Source organism: Oenanthe melanoleuca, chromosome 14, assembly GCF_029582105.1.
Source record: "Oenanthe melanoleuca isolate GR-GAL-2019-014 chromosome 14, OMel1.0, whole genome shotgun sequence".
Lineage (NCBI taxonomy): Eukaryota > Metazoa > Chordata > Aves > Passeriformes > Muscicapidae > Oenanthe > Oenanthe melanoleuca.
The window spans coordinates 6,965,675-6,983,280 of NC_079348.1; the positions used below are offsets into that span (position 1 = coordinate 6,965,675).

General features: G+C 48.0%; 1 protein-coding gene across 2 annotated transcripts in view; it reads right to left on the reverse strand.

Moving 5' to 3' along the window:
* Window positions 1–3,120: 3,120 nt before the first annotated feature.
* The window catches only part of TOM1L2 (target of myb1 like 2 membrane trafficking protein), a 56,164-nt gene continuing 41,678 nt past the window's right edge, over window positions 3,121–17,606 (reverse strand). Inside the window, exons 13-15 of one of the 2 annotated variants that reach the window (XM_056503223.1) lie at window positions 11,551–11,610; window positions 8,979–9,015; window positions 3,121–8,435 (exon numbers count right to left, since the gene is read on the reverse strand). In XM_056503223.1, coding sequence (XP_056359198.1) covers window positions 8,287–8,435; window positions 8,979–9,015; window positions 11,551–11,610 — 246 coding nt within the window. In that variant the 3' untranslated portion in view covers window positions 3,121–8,286. The remainder of the gene's footprint in view (window positions 8,436–8,978; window positions 9,016–11,550; window positions 11,611–17,606) is intronic. The other variant, XM_056503224.1, reaches the window with a different exon arrangement.

Here is a 17,606-nt window from a genome sequence, read left to right on the forward strand (position 1 = left end):
AGAAAATGTGCTGCAACATCAGCTCTCTGGAAGTTTGCTCTCTCCTGTGCCACCAAGCACAATCTGAGGCTACCTGGGAATTCATTAAACCTGGCTGCACCTTAGAAGCTTCTCTTTGGCCTGACTGGCTCCCTCATGGTGGCACAGCAGGCACCGCTCTGCACTACAGGGACCCCGTGTGTGGCACAGAGCACCCCAGGGCTCACTGAGCTCCACACAGAGCTGGGGGTGCACAGCCCTGCTCATCCCCTCTGCACTCTCACCCCATTCCGTCCTCCTCAATCTGGGGACGTTGACCAGTGGCCGAGCTGGGGATGAGCCCAGGGAATCCTGGCTCAGCTGTGCGCCAGCAGTTGGGGCAGCATCATGGGGCAGCATCAGCCGCTCGGACATCCCTCAGCCAGAGCAAACACCACCGAGGGAACAGTGACCACACGAGCAGGAGATCCATGACCTGCCACGGGACATGCAGGGAACCATGTGCTTCTCCCTGTTTTTATTTGGGTCACTGGGGAGAAGCCAGGCTCGGTGGTGGTGGTGTTTCCCTTTCCTCGGTGCAGTCCCTGTGCTAGGGAGAGGACAGGTTTCCAGGACTGGGGACACGGATGTGCCGATGGCCCCCATGGATTTAGAGCAGCATTGTGCAAGCATGGGGGTCACAGACCTTTAATAACCCATGCAAGATCCGGGGCACAGCCTTCCCTGAGGGATATAGAGGGAAAAAACCACACAAACACAGAAGTGGAAAATCACACATAAACATGGAAGGGGGAAATAACACACGTAAACACAGCTTAATTTCTGCACAAGCTGTGTGCAAAGCTGGATTTTGCCAGGCTCCTTCCCCGATCCCCATAGTCCGAGGACTCCAGGAGCAGTGATGCTGTCCCTACTGCGGGCTCGGGAGGACACCCCAGCGAACAGCAGCGTCCTGCACGCACTGGGGGGAAGGACGAAGCAGCTCCGTGGGCCGGCTTTGGGGGCGGTGGATTCCACGCGGGGTGGGGCTCCCGGGGGTGCGCAGGGTTACGGAGCAGGGAAAACCCCGCCCGTAGGACCAGGGCCACGCAGCCAATAAGCGCGGCTGCCCTGAGTGGAGTGATTCTGCATCACGGCTCAGGGCCCGCGATTACATCATGTCAGTCCTGCGGGGATGGCGGACCGGCCACGTGGGCGCTCCGGAGTCGCTGAGACGTTTTCCCGAGCGCAGGCTTGGAGGAAACCGCAGGATGAGACAGAAAACAAACCGGCCCCGGGATGGTTGGGCTCTGGCCGCCGAGCCGGCCGGGCAGGCTGGTGCGGCTCCGCAGGGCTCGGGCTGTGGAGCACCGCCCCGAGCGGCACCGCAGCTCCGGGATGTGCGGTGCCTGAACGCGGCAGCCCCAGAACGGAGCAGCCCCAGAACGGAGCAGCCCCTGTCCTGCTGCCCCCTCGCCCAGCCAGCTGGGCTGTCCCAGAGCGAGCCCCCGGGTGCTCCCCACCTGCCAGCACGCCTCAGCCCCGCGCTGCAAGCAGCGTGCCATGCTCCGTGCTCAGCCTCTGGCATCCTGCCTGCCCCGGGGGTTGTTTCGTTCTGGCAGAGCGTGGCGTTAATCATTAATTTGTGTCGCAAACAGATTCAAAAGCCTCTTCTCTCCTTCACTGCCTGTAACTCGGCTTTGCCAACTGTCCCTTCCTGAGCCACAGCTTGGGGAGGCGCAGCCAGGTTTGGTGGCACTCCAGTGTAGCCCCTGCTCCGGGTCTATTTACCCTCGGGGCTAAATGGGGAAAGGCAAATGCACCTGTGGTCATTTCCTATTTGCACTGGCATCCAAACCTGCTGCCCAATGCCAGAAAGCAGTGACACTCAGCTTGCCCGAGGCTCTGCCCATATGGGGCTCGGTGCCGTGCTCTGTGCCCGGGCTTGGCAGCCCACGGTGGAGGGCAGGGATGTGTGGAAGAACCCAGCCCATGATGGAGTTGGCACGGTTGCTGTGAGAGAAGAGAATCCCATCACGGATCACAAACCTGGGAAGCCATGCTCATTTTGGGGAGTTGGATCACCCGTGGCTGGAGCAGCACACATGGGAAAAGCAATTTGCTTGTCCTGCTCTTACACGCTTCCCTTTGCACCCACTCTGGCCCCTGTTGGAGGAAGAATTTGGGGTTAGAGGGATCTTTCCCTCATGAGTGTAACTGTGGGGCTGCAGAGGATGATGTGGTGAAGCCCCTGGAGGGAACAGCCCCCTGCTCCAGCAACCCCTCACTCCCACAGTCCCTGCTCTCAAATCCCCCACTCCCACAGCCCCCCTGTTCCCACAGCACTGCACATTTCTGACCCAGTGGTTTTTGTGTGATTCTGCCCTGTCAGGGCAGCAGCAGCTCCACACCTTTCCCAACAGATCCAGGCCAGGAGCCTCCCTGAATGTATCCGACTTTGAGCCAGGCACATGATCAGTGCAGCATAAACAAGCTGGGGCAGGGCTGTTTAATGCTAATATGTGGCTACAGGGAGGGAAAACTCATCTTTCCAGCTATACCCCCTTCCCCAGATTTAAACAATCAAAGTGGATCTCCACGTGTAGAACAGAGTGCACCACTCTGTCAAACTGGTTCGGTTTTGGGCAATGCCACTTCTCTGGGGTTCCTAAGCTGGTGCTCTTCCTTCTCTGCCCATCAAATCCATCATCATAATGGGGATGTTGGAGCAAATTCGTAGATGGGCTGGGAACATCACCCACCACTTTCTAGGTCACCAGGGTGGTGATCCACAGTTGCCCTCCAAGACTATCAGTTAAGCCCTGCCAGGCAGACAGGTGTCCTACTGAGTACCCAGGTTGTCACCTGTGCATCTGCCTGATGCCACCCTCAAAATACGGTCTCAGAATTTAGTGGGACATGAATTTAGCTGGAAACACAGCACTGAGGGCAGCATGAGCCATGCAAAGATACGAAGAGCAACTGCTGGGGACAAACCTTCTCCCAGTGGGAACAGCCAGGTTCTGAGGACTCCCAGTTTTGATATGTGGTGGGTACCCATGGGATGCACATGTCCCCTGTGCTCTCTCATTCCCTGTGCTCAGGCCAAGCAGTGGAGCCAAGTGAGTCCCCAGCTGAGAGACAGACGATAGCACCCCCAGCTCACACTAATAGTGTATTTATTGGAATATCTCACATGCAGGAACCAAGGAGATGATTTCTGGAGCAAGTTAAACAATGGCAGATTAATACAGTTGTCTCATCTGGAACGGAAACACTTTCTACTTGAATACAGCGATGTTTTAGTGTTGGGTTTCTCTGGTTTTTGTATATTTTGTTTCTCTTTACATAGTTGATCTCTTTAAACAGTTATGTCCCCTTTCTCCCCCTACCCCATTCCCAAACAAAAAAATATCCAGTATCTTCAGTAAATAAATATTATCCACTTTTATCTGGAAAGCCTACTGCTGTAATATACAGAGAAGCTATTACACAGGTTACATTTGTAGGGTTAACAACAGCTCATAGGAACATGTAGGGAATGAGGAGCTCATACTCATAAAAACACGGAGCAGGGTGGGAATTTTGGAGTAGTGGGTTTGCTGTGGGCTAAAGAGAACCAGCACCAGAGCTCAGCACTGCTCAAGGCCAGCTGGCTCTTGGTGATTCACAGCCCCACCTCTCTCCAGGTGAGGAGGAGGTGTGCAGAACCTGGGGCTGGAGCAGGCAGCACAGGCTGCTCCAGAGGCTGTGGTTTGGACGGGTGGAAGGTGCTGCATGGGCACCTCGTCTCCTTGACTGGTGGGAGCCCACAGCAGTGGAAGGGTTACCTCCAACACAGCTCTAAATCCACTCACTGCTTCACTATTTCCATAAAAATAACTGTTCTGAGCTGTTTTTTTCCAGGGGAGGCTCCGCAGGGTTTGTGGTGAGCCCTGAGGAGGTAAACAATGACGGAGCTGGGTGGGATGGACGGGGATGGAGATAGCACAAGCAGTTCCCACTCCAGGGCTCCCAGCAGCCGCAGGAGACTCAACAACTCACTGGATGGAACAGAGTGTTGGAAATCCATCTTGTTTGCTCTCCTGGGCTGCATATGCTGTCCCTGCAGGTGACATCAGGAGAGCAGGGAATAGAGGAGCAGGGACAGGCTGTGCTGGCCAGGAGATCCTGCACAGAGGGCCCATCACCCCTGCCCTGGGCCTGAAACCACGGCCCGGATCTGTTCTTCCACCACTGGAGGGAAACATCTCGCCACCACAGCCAGACAGCTCCCAGTCCTCCATTTCAAAGTGGAAACAGCCAATGTATCCCATCAAAAAAGGCTGAATGAAGTCAAACAAACAGAAATCCTCACTAAAAAAATCCTTCAGCTTGGAGGTGCAAGAGCAGCCCTGGGGATGACAGAGTTTGATCAGCACATCCCAGAGATGGAGGCTGTGATAATCAGAAGGGAAAAGGTATGTTGGAGGCTACGTGAGGGTCCCAGTATGGACCAGTCTCAGCATTTATGCTGTTCCCTTTAAGAGACACCATGCTACGTTTTTATGAGCAGTTCTCCTATGAGCCTTACCTACACCCTAAACGTCTGTACAGCACATTGTTATCTATTACACCTGCCAAAGATGCAGCTGAAATCTACACAGAACAATTAATAAAAAAACAAACCCAAAATGATATATTTAAATAGAAACCATTGATTCCTTACATCTCAGCACATGAAGAGTTAACAGAAGAGGTTAAAAAACACACTGGAAAGAAAATATATAGACAAAATAAATATTTTAACCTAGAATAGGGCACAATTAGAACTTACAAAGGACCCCAAGAATAATTTAGTGTTGTTGAGTGTCAAGCTGTGATTCCTAATATGCCTAGAAAGCACTGGGATGTTATTTCTTATGGAAAGTGGATCAGGCTGCAGCTCCATCCCTGTTCTTGCAAGCATGGGAGCCACACGAGTCCTCTGCCCACTTGCACAGAGGAAGCACTTAAGAGTGAAAGCGGAGGAAGGATAAACTGAGAAGTTGGTCTCCTGAAGTGAAAAACCCCTTCCCTTTCTCTCTAACAGTTCCCACCGCTCTGGTTTTCAGCAGACCACAAGAGGACAGGGAGGATGAGAGATCCTGATACAGGATATTTGGGAAGCTCTAGCGTAGCTTTTGTATTTGTTAAAGAAGGTTTGGGCCAAACCACCTGTTTTGCCACACTCTGTTCCCTTTGGTGCTTCCAGCCCTGAGAGCCAAGTGTGGTGGATCTGGGCTCCAGATCCATCTCGGGTCTTTCCAAAAGTACATTTCCTCCCAAGGAAGGCATCTCCTGGGAGCTGCCCTACTTCCAGCAAAGCCACCACTTGTACTGGTAGCACCTGCCGCTCCCTGCAAGCAGTGCCACGGCTTTCCAGAGGATAATGCAGAGTGTCAGCAGGAACCATGGGCTGCCTGGGGCTGCACACACCAAAAGAGCCCCCTGAGCTCTGCCAACACATACTTTGTATTTCCTACCCAGACTCAGCCTTCTCATTCTACCTCTTTTCCTCCCATCTGGAGAGAGCAATCACCGACAGCTCTGCAGAATCTTTCAGAAAGGGGCCAAATTCTCTCTAAAGCAACACCTTGGAGGTGCCAGGACAGGTTTAGTGTGACAGAAAAAAAGCACTAAAAGCACACTCCCTCAGCACCTTTTGGCTGGATGAAGGGCCAGCACAGCTGCAGCAGGGCGACACTGTGGGGGCTCAGTGACAGTGGCATCCGTGCCACTCTGCACCATCTGACAGTGTCCCCATGCCTGAGCAATGCGATTATCTCCTCTGGCTTGGCAGGGAAGCTGGATTAACATGCTTAGAATCACCTGATGTGGCCATTTACAGGGTCAATGTGTTTCAAGGATTTAGAAGAGAAAATACACACTTAAAACACCCACGGAGCTTTCTGCATTGACAGGAATACCAGCAGTTCATTCTGTGCTGGCGAGACTGCTCAGGCGATCACCAGATGCCGTCTGAAATCAAATCAGCGTTGCCACAGAAGTTTCCTCAGGTTTCTAGGAGCTGGTGGCCACACCTGATGCGTTGCAGCAAGCTGGCAGTGCCAACCCCTGAGCACTGGGCTCACCTTGTGTTGAGCAGTGGGTGAGAGCAGGAGCGTGCAATGCAGCCAAGGCAGACTGTTCTTTTCCAGCCATGGAGAAGATGGAATGGGAAAAATCCTCTGCAGACCCACAGAGAAGTGCTTCAACTGGAGAGAGGGCCAGCAAGTGGGGAGAAAAGCTTGATCCCCAAGTTATCTCCATCCTTAAACTGGCTTTCCCTGTCCATTTGTAAGCCATGCTACACAGACCAGTGATGAGGTGTCACATCAGTGCAGAAGGGTGGCAGGACAGCCCTGTCTGGGCCCAGCTACATATGGAGGGATCCTGGAAGAGGCAGGACAGAGCAGGCAAAGAGCAGGGAGAGCACAGAGTGAAACCTGACCTGGGACGGCCTGGAAATCCTGCACCAAGCAACGTTTCCCTTCAAAGATTAATGTGTCCGCTGTCAAAGTCCATCAGCGCTGCAATCAGGCATTTGGTAACAGGCTTTGTGTGTCACAACATCCCAAAGGGGGTGGTCCTCAGAGAGCACGGTATGGGCTGATAAAATGCTATGCTCAGATAAAAGCTTCTATCACTTGGCCTAGAACAACTTTCAAGAGAGCTTGACACACATCAGCATCCTGGGAAGCTCAGACATGTCAGGTCAGAAGGAGCTTGCCTAAGCCAAGGAACACCCTGAGGAAGAAGGGGCTGGAGCCTGCTGCCTGCACGGGTGTTTAGCTGATAAAGTGCCTCTCTGTCGGGATGGGAGATTCTCCTGCCATGCACTGCTCAGCTCTCTCTTTGATCCTGCCATCCTGCGCCACTGGCTGCCTCCCAAGGAACACGCTGGGGGATGCGGCGATGGCTGGAGCAGCCTGCTCCAGCTCTGCCTGTCAGCCCAGCAAGGCAGGCACACATGCTGGAATCCCTTCTGGCAGCCCCAGAGGAGCAGGAATCCTGACCATGCCGCTGGCAAGCAAGGGAATATGCTTGTTTGCACAGAGGCTGCAGTCCCGTAGGAGCCGGGAGTTAATGAAGGGCAGAGGGATCAAAGGACATTCCAAAAATTACAAATAGCACGGTCACAATCATTTCAACACTTTCTCAGGCCTAAAACTGGAAGGAAATGAGGAGTTTCACCTCCAGCACAGGCTGGCACAGCTAATCCCTCCATGGTAACCACCTCCCTCAGCGTTCCATACAAACCTCTGAGGTTTGCCTCTTTTCCTCATCCCTACCCCCAAGAACCAGCATGTCTATCCCACCAGGCATGGCAGGGAATCCAGGAAGCTCAGCTCACACCCAATCCATGAGCAAGTCCCATCCATCTGCATGGATGTTTACACCAAGTGCAGAGCTCTACAGCCACCAAAGAAGGAATCTAAGATAAGGAGAAAATAACCAAGGTATTTAAAAAGGCAAACACACCAGGAAAATTCCTGTGTGAAAACGTTCTCCTGAAGAGCGAGGTGCTTCCTGTGCCATCGTTACAGCAGCCATTTAGCCCAGCATTTTCCATCCTTATCAACTGCCAGAGCAACTGGACACGGCCAACAGACTGCTTCAAATTAGAGCAAGCCCAGATAAAACACAAGGCAAAAAATACCCTGTGAGATTTAGAAATGAAACGCCACAGAAAGTGGGGAAAAGCGACCACCATATGGTACCAGGAGATGTGTGAGTGGGAGAGTAAAGGATTTTAACTTGTGAAGCACATGTTGAAAGGGGAACAGTTGTTCCTTGCTGTCGAATCCAACACGAAAGCCAATACATTAACATTTTATCTAAAAATAAAGACACACTCCTCCTGAACATTCCAGCTCAGTCAATTACATGCTGATTGACAGAGCCGTCTACTTGGCAGGACCTGCCTACAGAAGAGGATGATCCCTACATAAATCGAAGGGCAAGGCTGCTCTCTCCCCTCTGGGCTTTTGTTTCAGCCCAGTGTGACGTACTGGTGCATTCTGAAGGGGTTTTCAGCATCAAGAGCTGGTTTTGTGCAGCTGGGACAGGAAGAAGGGGATTAAGCGAGTGCTGGAGAATCGTGGTCTGGCAGGAATAGTGTTGGATTTAAATAGAAAGAGTCAGCTTGTGGGGGTGGATCATTTAGGGAGGGAGGGAAGGAGAAGCAAACTATGGAATGGGGAGGACGGGAGTCGTTGTTAGCCAAGGACTGTGGGAGGACAAAGTGGCCGTGCGGCGACATTGGCCGGCGGAGCACAGGGGCGGGAGAGCGGCTCCGCTCCGCCTTCACAGTGCAAAGAGGGCGTCCTCCGAGCGCTCCTGCTTTTTCCTGCTGGAAGGATTTGTCGGAGGGGTGGGGGCTTCCATGGGAGGGGATGGCAGATTGGGAACCATCTCCGCCGCTTTGGCTCGCTCTTCTAAAAATTTGTCAAACTCTGCAATGCAAAAAAAAAAAAAAAAAAGAAGAAAGACAGGTAAGGATGGGGGCTGTGGGTTTGGCCCCAGGGCAGAGGTGCAGAGGTTGGCAGGGGCTGAAATTCCAGAGCCTGGCATCCTGTCGGGCTGTGTTTGCAGGCACGAATAATGGTACAGCCCCACTTCCTAAAGAAAGGGCACAGCCGTCCTTGGAGACACCCGAGATCAGGCAGCAGCTGGAATCAAACCCACACTGTGCCACCGGCTGTGACAGAACCAGGGAAACATCATTCCAAAGGGCTGAGCAGCTTGGGGACACATTCCTGCTGGCACAAACACACAGCACAGCCAAGGAAGATGGCAGGGAAGCACTTACAGCCAGGAGGGCTCCCCACACCATAAATATGAGTCTTTTCTGTGAAATGCTCTCCTCCTGCCTTTGACAGAGGCATTTGCTGGGGAACATCAGGCTGGGAGAAGGCAGCATCTCAGCAGGGATCAAAGCAAATTCCATCTGAGCACTAACCTGAGAATGGCTCATAGCCACGGGCATCTCTGCTTACCTTCACTGGTCACTCCTTCTTCCAGTTCGTTGCCTTTCTGCAATGGGAACAAAAAGGCACGTGAGCACAGGCACTGTTTCCCTTTCCCCATCATCCCCTCCATCTTTAATACAATTGGACAGTTTCCACCACTTGTTTCCACATATTAACCATCAGAGAAGGGTGACCTGGGGAAATCACACTGCTCCCACATTGGGAGGCCAGTGGAGGCTGAGATTTCACTGTGCTATAGAGCAGGAGGATGAGCACTGAGGTGCTTCTGATATTGCTGGTGGATTGCTAAGCTTTCCCTGTTGGATCTGAATATCAGTCCAGCGCTGTTTCCCCTTCAGACAGTAATTCTGGTCCAAATCTGAGCTATGTGAGTCACACACACACACTGTACCATATGGCATCTTTTCAGTCACATGGTCCTTAAAAAAGTCAGAACTGTGGTTTGCATTGTGCTTTTAAGTGAAATGCACTTTTAGCTGACAAAGGACATGTGCAAAATTGTCTGGGGTCAACATTCCTCCTTTGAGAGTTCGTTTTAGGTTTCATACAAAAATACAGCAGCTTTCCTCTGCCCATGCTGTACAAAGACAAGACCAGGGTGAGCTGGATGAAGGATACTGACAGCAGTTAATGTTTGTCCATCAGAATCAAAGGCTGGGAATGCCACAGGGTCACTGCATTTCCACCAGTTTGTGCATTTCAATGTGCATTTCAAGAATGAAATTAAAAGTCCGAGGACAGGCATCCTTGTCAATCTATCAGGATGTTTAATATGGTTGAAAACCTCATGTTGAAACTGCTTTGAAAAAGTAAAGTATTTGTCTATACTTGGCTTCTCTTGGAGTGGGAACATACTGACTGGCCTTACATTTTAGAGCCTGAGCATTTCCTGGCTTCCTACTGCACTGAAGTTTCCAAAGGTTCACACAGCAGCCTCTTCACAGGCAGAGCTGGTGTTTGTCTCAATGTACCCCAAAAAGGGTAAGGAAATAACAATTATCTAACCTAACCTGCAGCTTCCTCGCTTGGGAAGTAGAGAATTGAAATGAGCTGTTATCAAAACAAGGAGGAGGTGACCCAGAGTGAAAAACAAAAATCCAGTCCAAATTTTCACAGGCGTCTCTCTGCTGCACCCACATAGGGATGAGGGCCCAGGGACGTCCCCAGGCTTGCTCAGGCATTTCCAGGACACTTTTCTGCTCTGTTCCTTTTGAGCAAGTCTGTGCTAGGGATGACAGATGCACAGAGCTACCTCCATATCTCTCCATCAGATCTTCTCTCCCTCTAAATTAATTTCAATGGCAAAGACCAAAGTTTATTGGTTAAGCAGAATGGACATACTACATTTACTGTATTTCTTTAACAAAATGAGACCAGTTTGTAATTAAATTTGAAAGTGACTCCTGTACTGAGGCCTGACAAACCTACCTGCAGCTGGAACCCAGTGACATTTCAGAGACAGCCAGTAGTCAGGCTGCCAAAATCAAACACTGAACCCAGAATCTGTTTAAGCAATTCAGTCACCTCTGGAGAGCTGGAGAATTTTCTTCCTTCCAGTACAGCCAGCTCCTCCAGTGCCAGAGCACAGGGCTGACGTGCCAGAGCGTGCCTGCAGCTCTGCTTCCAGCTGAATCCCACAGCTCCCAGCTGGGAGCTGAGCAGGCAGCAGCAGAGGGCTGGGGGAAACCCTAAGGAGTTGGGAATTTTCTGCCTGAAGCTGGAAGAATGGGAGGAGATGATCCTTGGGGATATGGTGAGCACAAGTTCAGGTCACTAAAACCATGTTTAAAAAGAACAGTGTGAACACAACCCACCACCCACCCCCCAAAATGCACTTGGTTGACTTGAGTCATATGCCTACACTGAAAAAAACTAAAATAGAATAAATGTGTACTAGTTGTATCCTGCTTAAAACAAATGTGTTTTGGGACAGCAAAACAAACTCCAGGATGAAGGCAAAGCTACTTTTAATTCTGCTTTTTGTTTGTTTGTTTAAAGCTACTTTTAATTCTGCTTTTTGTTTGTTTGTTTAGTAATTACCAGACAATAATCATTTAGGAGAAAGTTATAAACATTGAAGAGAATCTGTTATAAATTTTTATTATTACTATTATGAAACATGTCAAGATTGCCTGCCAGTTTAACAAAGACATCTTGATTTGAAAGGAATCTAAGCCCTGTTCCAGCATCTCTTAAAAGCGTGCCTCAACATAAGCATGAATTTAGATCCTGTCTAAATAATTCAGCTTTAAATATGGACTTTAAGTCTGGTGCAGAAGAATTCAGCCCATATTTAAGGCTTCCCTATTTCAGGATCAGAATCCCACGTTTTCTGGAACACATGGTATTCTGTGATGTTCACATGGAGAAGGGAAAATAAAACAGCTCAGAAGAAAAGTGTTTTGATTGAATTGCTGAACACAACCCTGACTACTCCTGCTTAGATATTCCCTTCAAAGGGAACCAAACTCTCTGCTTGGGAAGTTTCCCTGCTTCCCGCTATGAGAAGTACCAGGAACTCAGCAATGCATTCAAAGTTACCCATGCAAGTGAAAAATGAAAATATAAAGAGTCTCACCAAGTCGGTACTGAGCCACTCCTCAATGTCATCCATGACAGAGGACTGTGCAACAGGGATCTAGGGAGTGCAGCGAGAGAACAGCAAGGCAGGCAAAAACCAAAACACATCCACAATCATGGCCACAGAGCGATGGAAAACGCCAGAAATAAGATTAAAAACAAAACAAAAACAAAGATGTAAGATGTGCTGGAAAATTTAAAAAAAAAAAAAAAGGCAACAAAATATAAATGGCATTTCAAATAAAGAAACAATTTGGAAAGGAAATTATGAACAACAAGGCTAAAAAAAACAAGAGAAAGATTATGGGGAATGACGTGACTGGATGCCAGTGTAAGATGAGTAACTTCTCGACCACATATTAAAACCATCAAGATGGACTGATGATTCTAATCTTGATCGTGAAATGCTTTTAAGGGTAGAATACTGGATATCAGTTAGGTTTTGAAATGTTAAATTTACACCTTTTGTTTTTTTAAAATGGGTATTAGCCACAGTGAAGGGTTAGAAAAAAGAAGGGCTCAAAGTATTCAGGCAACACTCCTATGAAAACAAATTGGTTTTCCCTGCAGGTGGAGAAGTCAGAGCCCAGGGCACAGTCATGTTTCCTCCCACGCCACTGAGCCCTGGCAAGCCTTGGCACAAGGTTTTAAAGCAGAACTGTCCCAGCTCCCAGTTCCCACTCCTCTGCCAGAGGTGACCCTGGGCAGCAGAGCCCAATGTGTGCCAGAGCAAAGTGCAGAGTCTCAAAGGTGAGGGAGGAGGAGGATGGGGCAGAGGAGGAGAGCACAGCCCCAGAGCTGCAGCAGGGCTCTCCAGAGCAGGTCAGGCTCCAGGGAGAGTTTAACACTCAGGCATGGAAGGTTTGCCCCTGCCCCTGTAGTGGAACTGGTGTGATTGCAACAGGCAGCTGAAGGGCAGCGATTTCACAGAGTGCTAAGGGTAACTGGGTCAGCAAAGGGAAATTACTGAGTATTAGGTGTAGAATTTCCTGACTTAACTACACTGCTTAAATACAACAGAGGCCTGATGAGGTAAACAGGAAAACACCACAATAGATCTGGTAAGGACAACTTGAAAAATAGTTGGAAAACAATGTCAGACATGTGAGTTCCAGGCCAGGGCATGGCAGCCAAACTGCAGGGCTGGCAGGGAGGAGACCTGGCACTGAGAGAGAGACTCTCCTAGGTAGAAAAGATCTCAGGAGTTCTCCACAGCTTTGCCTGAAACCTCTCACAGGAATCACCCACCCTGGAAGTGATAAAAACCCTGTGAATGTGATGCTTTGGGACATGGCTCAGTTGTGGCCTTGGCACTGGTGGGTTAATGGTTGGACTTGATGGTCTTGGAGGTCTTTTCCAGCCTTAATGACTCTGTGATTCAATAAGAAGAGCTGGAAGACTCTCTGCAGATGCATTTCCTGGGAGATGTAGATTTCTCAGGCACTTGTAGCAGAGGAAGATGGACAGATGCTGGATCACAGAGGCTGTTAGCAAAGCTCCTCAGGAATTTTCACAGAATCAAATGGCCCTTTGTACTGAGAAGGCCAGTTAAGCCCTTGCTTGAGGTGAGGTGTTCTAAAGTGAGTTAGTTTTGTCAAAGAACTGGAAATCCAGAACTCAATCCAAAGCATCTCCTCCAAAGAGCAGCACCAGGAAGGTGGCTGGGCTCTGACTTGACAGGTTGCTGGACAAAGTGACAGTGTCATTTTGCTTCCAGAGAATTCATAAAGATCCCAAAGAGAAAATAAATTCCTGCAGTTTCCTCTGGAATGGGCCAGATTTAGGGTAACTGCCCCTTGCTGATTTCCTGAGTCATTCACACACAATGTGAGCTGAAGCTGCTGTAGGCTGGCCCAGACAGCCACTCACAAGGGAACAGCTCTAAGCACCTTCCAACACGTTCCTTCCCAAGGACAAGCTGCATCTTGTAAAACTGTCTCCTTAGTTTAACAGCTTTATAAAATATTGACTTCAGAGATAGAAAGTAATTAATTTATTCAGCCTACAGCAACCTAAAACCTACTGCAGAAGTTGCACTGCTGCCTCTCTGCTATGTTGCTTAACCTGCATGCAGTAGGTGACACTGTGGAAGCTGCTGAGCTGTTGGTTGGTTTGCAGCTCAGGAAGGTGCTTATGTTTCTCTAAGGATAAGAACATGTGCATGGAAGGGAGGAGGAAAATAGTTGGTTTATTTTTCCTTTTCTGTGAATAAAATTTACAGGAACACAGGGGGCTCCAAGAGAGCTGGAGAGGGATTTTGGATAAGGGCCTGCAGTGACAGGACAAAGGGGAATGGCTTTAAGCTGAAAGAGTGTGGATTTAGATTAGATACTAGAAGAGATAATTCCCTATGAGGATGGGGAGGCCCTGGCACAGATTGCCAGAGAAACTGTGTCACCATTCCAGTATTTTCTGATTTTATGAATATAAGAGCAGGTGTTCTAAAAAGTGTGGCAGTACTGTGTCCATGTATTAGAAGGAACAGCAGCTCAAATCTTGATTATCCTGAAAATATGACAGATGAGTGATCAAGTACTGAGTTCCTGAGAATCACATGACTCTTGAACTTGCAGAAGTCCTCGAAGAACAGCTCAGCAGCACAAGAGTTTGTGCTGTGGTGTTTCATAAGAATTTTTTAAAAATAAGAAAAAAAAGCAAAAAAAGGAATTCTACTTTCAGCTAGAGCTACTTAAACAAACAAAGCCCTCAGAAGTGCAAGTGCACTTCTTGCAGAGAAGCAGACAAAGCTGTAAGATAAACATCTGAGTGTGTCAGCTGTTTGCTATTCAGCACTGACCTTTTAAAAAGCTTCCCCTGTCTCCCAGCACATCCACAGAAGTGCTGAGGGTTTGTGTCTATTGCTCCTTCCATGCACAGACTTCCAGTTTACTTTCTTCAGACTCTGAGCCCCATTTCCTCATAAAACATGGGTTACATGTGTCAGGTTTAATTTGTTCAAGAATAAAGAGGGAGGAAACTCAAAGAGCAACTGGAAGTTTTAAATTATTTTAATGATAGCATTGTACCATTAATTTTTTCATTTTAAACTGACCATACAGAGAAGCTCAGTTTTTGCCAGCCAGTTGGGTACTTGGCAAGTCTTCCCCTTTCAGAAGCCCTAAACTAAAAAATGTGCAGAGGAATTTTGTTATAACTAATCCCTAAATTCTAACAGAGGCAATGTAAAAATAAATTAACTAGTTTACATATTAAAAAAAGAGAACTGTTTCTGGCAATAAGCAGCAGACTACATGGGAAAAACTCTGGAATGGGACACTGTCTTGTTGATACTTTGATTATGCAAACTTCCATGGTCTAGTGAAGCTCTCAGTCTTGACAAGAGAGCTCTCCAGACAGTCAGTGCTTGCTACAAAAGCTGTTTGTATAAATATGCTGTGATTTTTTTTTTTTTTTTTTTTTTTTTTAGTCTTATTCGAGTAAATGGAAATTAAGTCACAAAATATTTTTGGGTACTTCAAGTAACTGGCTTTAATTAAAAGTTGGGCTGATTGTTTAAATTCCTTTTTTATTTAGTCTTTTGAAAATCCTACAAATGGGATCATCTCAACAGTCCTGAAAGGGAAATGGAAAGGAGGGCTGGGAGAACAAAAGTGAATGTTCAATCCCACAAAACCCACAGGAACCTGGAATTCAAGTTCCTACTTATCTAAGTTAGATTGTGTTGATGTTCTCACTAGCAATCAAAAGCCAAAGAGTATTGCCAATATATTTCCTCAGAAGTCATAAAATCCAATATTCTACCCTTAAAAAGACAGTTTAAGGTTATTATTATCACATTTTATTTCTATTAAAAATGATCCCACTGGAAAAGAAGCAGGTATGAAATGACAATTCAGGTCTCTAGGTGAGCTCATTAATGTTCTTAAAATGTTTAACAAGGTTTATGCTAATTGTTGCTAGACTACTGCCTTGTAATAGCTTAGTTAATTCCACTTCTTTCTAGATGTTTAACAAAGCTGACACCAGTTCTTGGTTAGTTGTTACTCACTCCCCTCTCTGGTTAGCAGTAGTAAAGGTCTGTCATTCCTACAGCAGCACTAGGAGCACACCAGCAGGCTACTCCAGCTTACTACCACAGCCTTACCATCTATTTAAAGCTGTTGTGATCTTGAAATAGCTGCTTGGCCTCAATATTAGAACACGCTTGACTTTGCGTGCGAGGATTAAATTAACTCCTTGGTTACTCCTCACTGTGTTTGCAGGGCACAGGGGCTGGCAGGGCTCAGGTGCAGCGTGTTCCCCAGCACAACCTGCTGTGCCCACACAACAACCAGCACATCTGGATAGGACAGGCGTGCCCTGACACGGGGGATTGGTTATCCTTGCTCTGAAAACACCACGGCTGGCTGAGGACACCCCCGTGGTCTTTGGAGAAGGGAAAGCACCTGCTTGCCTTCAACAGGGAGAGGGGCCCCACCACACAGAAGAAAGGAGATCTTCTCGTGTCTGTTTTTGGGCTTACCCACAGTTCAAGCACTTCAGTTTCCAAGAAGATGATGTTATTCAACAGTCTCACCTTACTCAAGGCATTTCCACATCTCAGATCCTATCTCTCTCTTGAAGGCACGCAGCGGCATCCCACTTGGTTACTAATTAACAGAGGTTTGTTTCATTTAATGTTTACTCACCTATCTTTCCTACAAAGAGGGCTCTCCTCTCCAGCCAGGCATGCTGCTGGCAGTCAAGATAGAATGCTGAGTGGTGTTCATATCACTGTCTGTGAATTCTGGTTCATTTTCATCCTTCCCCTGCCACTGTCCCAATTAATATCCTGACATGGTGGCTTAAGCAATATCTACTTCTCACTTTCATAACAAATAACCCATTTGGTATGTGAGTGGGTTGACAGATTATTCTAAGAAAGGAATATATTAATGCAAATCTCAATAGCTGTCCAATCTCATGAGAAGGGAACTATGACTACCTGCACTAAAACATGGCTCTGTGGTAAAGTCTGAGCCTAATTGCTGTTGATATGGACCCCTGCATGGCAAAACCCTGACCTCACACTGCAGAGAGCTGTCACTGGAACAGCTCACCTCCCATCCCTCAGGCATATTAAAACCAGAAACATTTTCTGCCAATATAATTTTGCTTACTTTAATTTTGTAGGTAGAGCTGGGATGGATAAAAAGTGTGGGTTGTGTCTGTCTCCATGGTTCTGGCATCATCCTGATGGCAGAACTGAGCCACAAGTTAAGTGGAAATAAGAACAACACTGCCAAATTCACTAGGAGAGGAGAGCCAGAGACTGCAAGGAGTATGGTGAAATGGGATGCAGAGAAATGGATTGGGAAGCACTCAACCCAAAGCTGAAATGTATCCCAGTTTGTACAGAACAATGTCAGGTCGTGAGATGTGAGAAGCACTCTGGCAGGTGGAGAATTCATTTCGAGTGGTCTCAGTGTTGTACAGGCACAGGGAACAGCAGTGTCAGCTCACCCCCTTCCTCCTCATCAAAGTTCAAAAAGCACCCCACAGAGTGGGCACATCAAGTTCATACCTGGGATTCTAATTATCCACTGGCATTGTAAATGCTACAGGTCATATTAATAAATACTGTTAAGAACTACAGCCAGTTAAGAGAGAAACTGAGTTAATGATTAGTTTAGTTCTATTTTAGGTATTTCTCTCTTGTATTTAGCATACAAACAAGGTGAAAGGTTTGTAAGAGCAGTGACTGGTTGGACAACCAGGCCCCCTTCCCTCCCCAAATCCATATGCCTCCATGAATGCTGCAGTATCCTTTTTCCAGACTGAATAACCACAAGCCAATGAAGGAATATGCTGTTTGCTTTTTTAATAAAGCAGTGGTGTGAGTGGTGTGAACAGCAGGGGTGCTGATTTCATGCTTCCCCGCTCTTGTAAACAGTGGAAAGGCAAAGAAGAAGAACTAACTCAATCACTGGATTATTCATTATGGATGAACATCTAACAGTGGCACAGCACATCCCTGGCTGCAACAGAGCCACCGAACAGCGAGAGCCTCTGTGAGCCACAGCCAACAGTATCAGAGGCAAAGCTGATACTGCT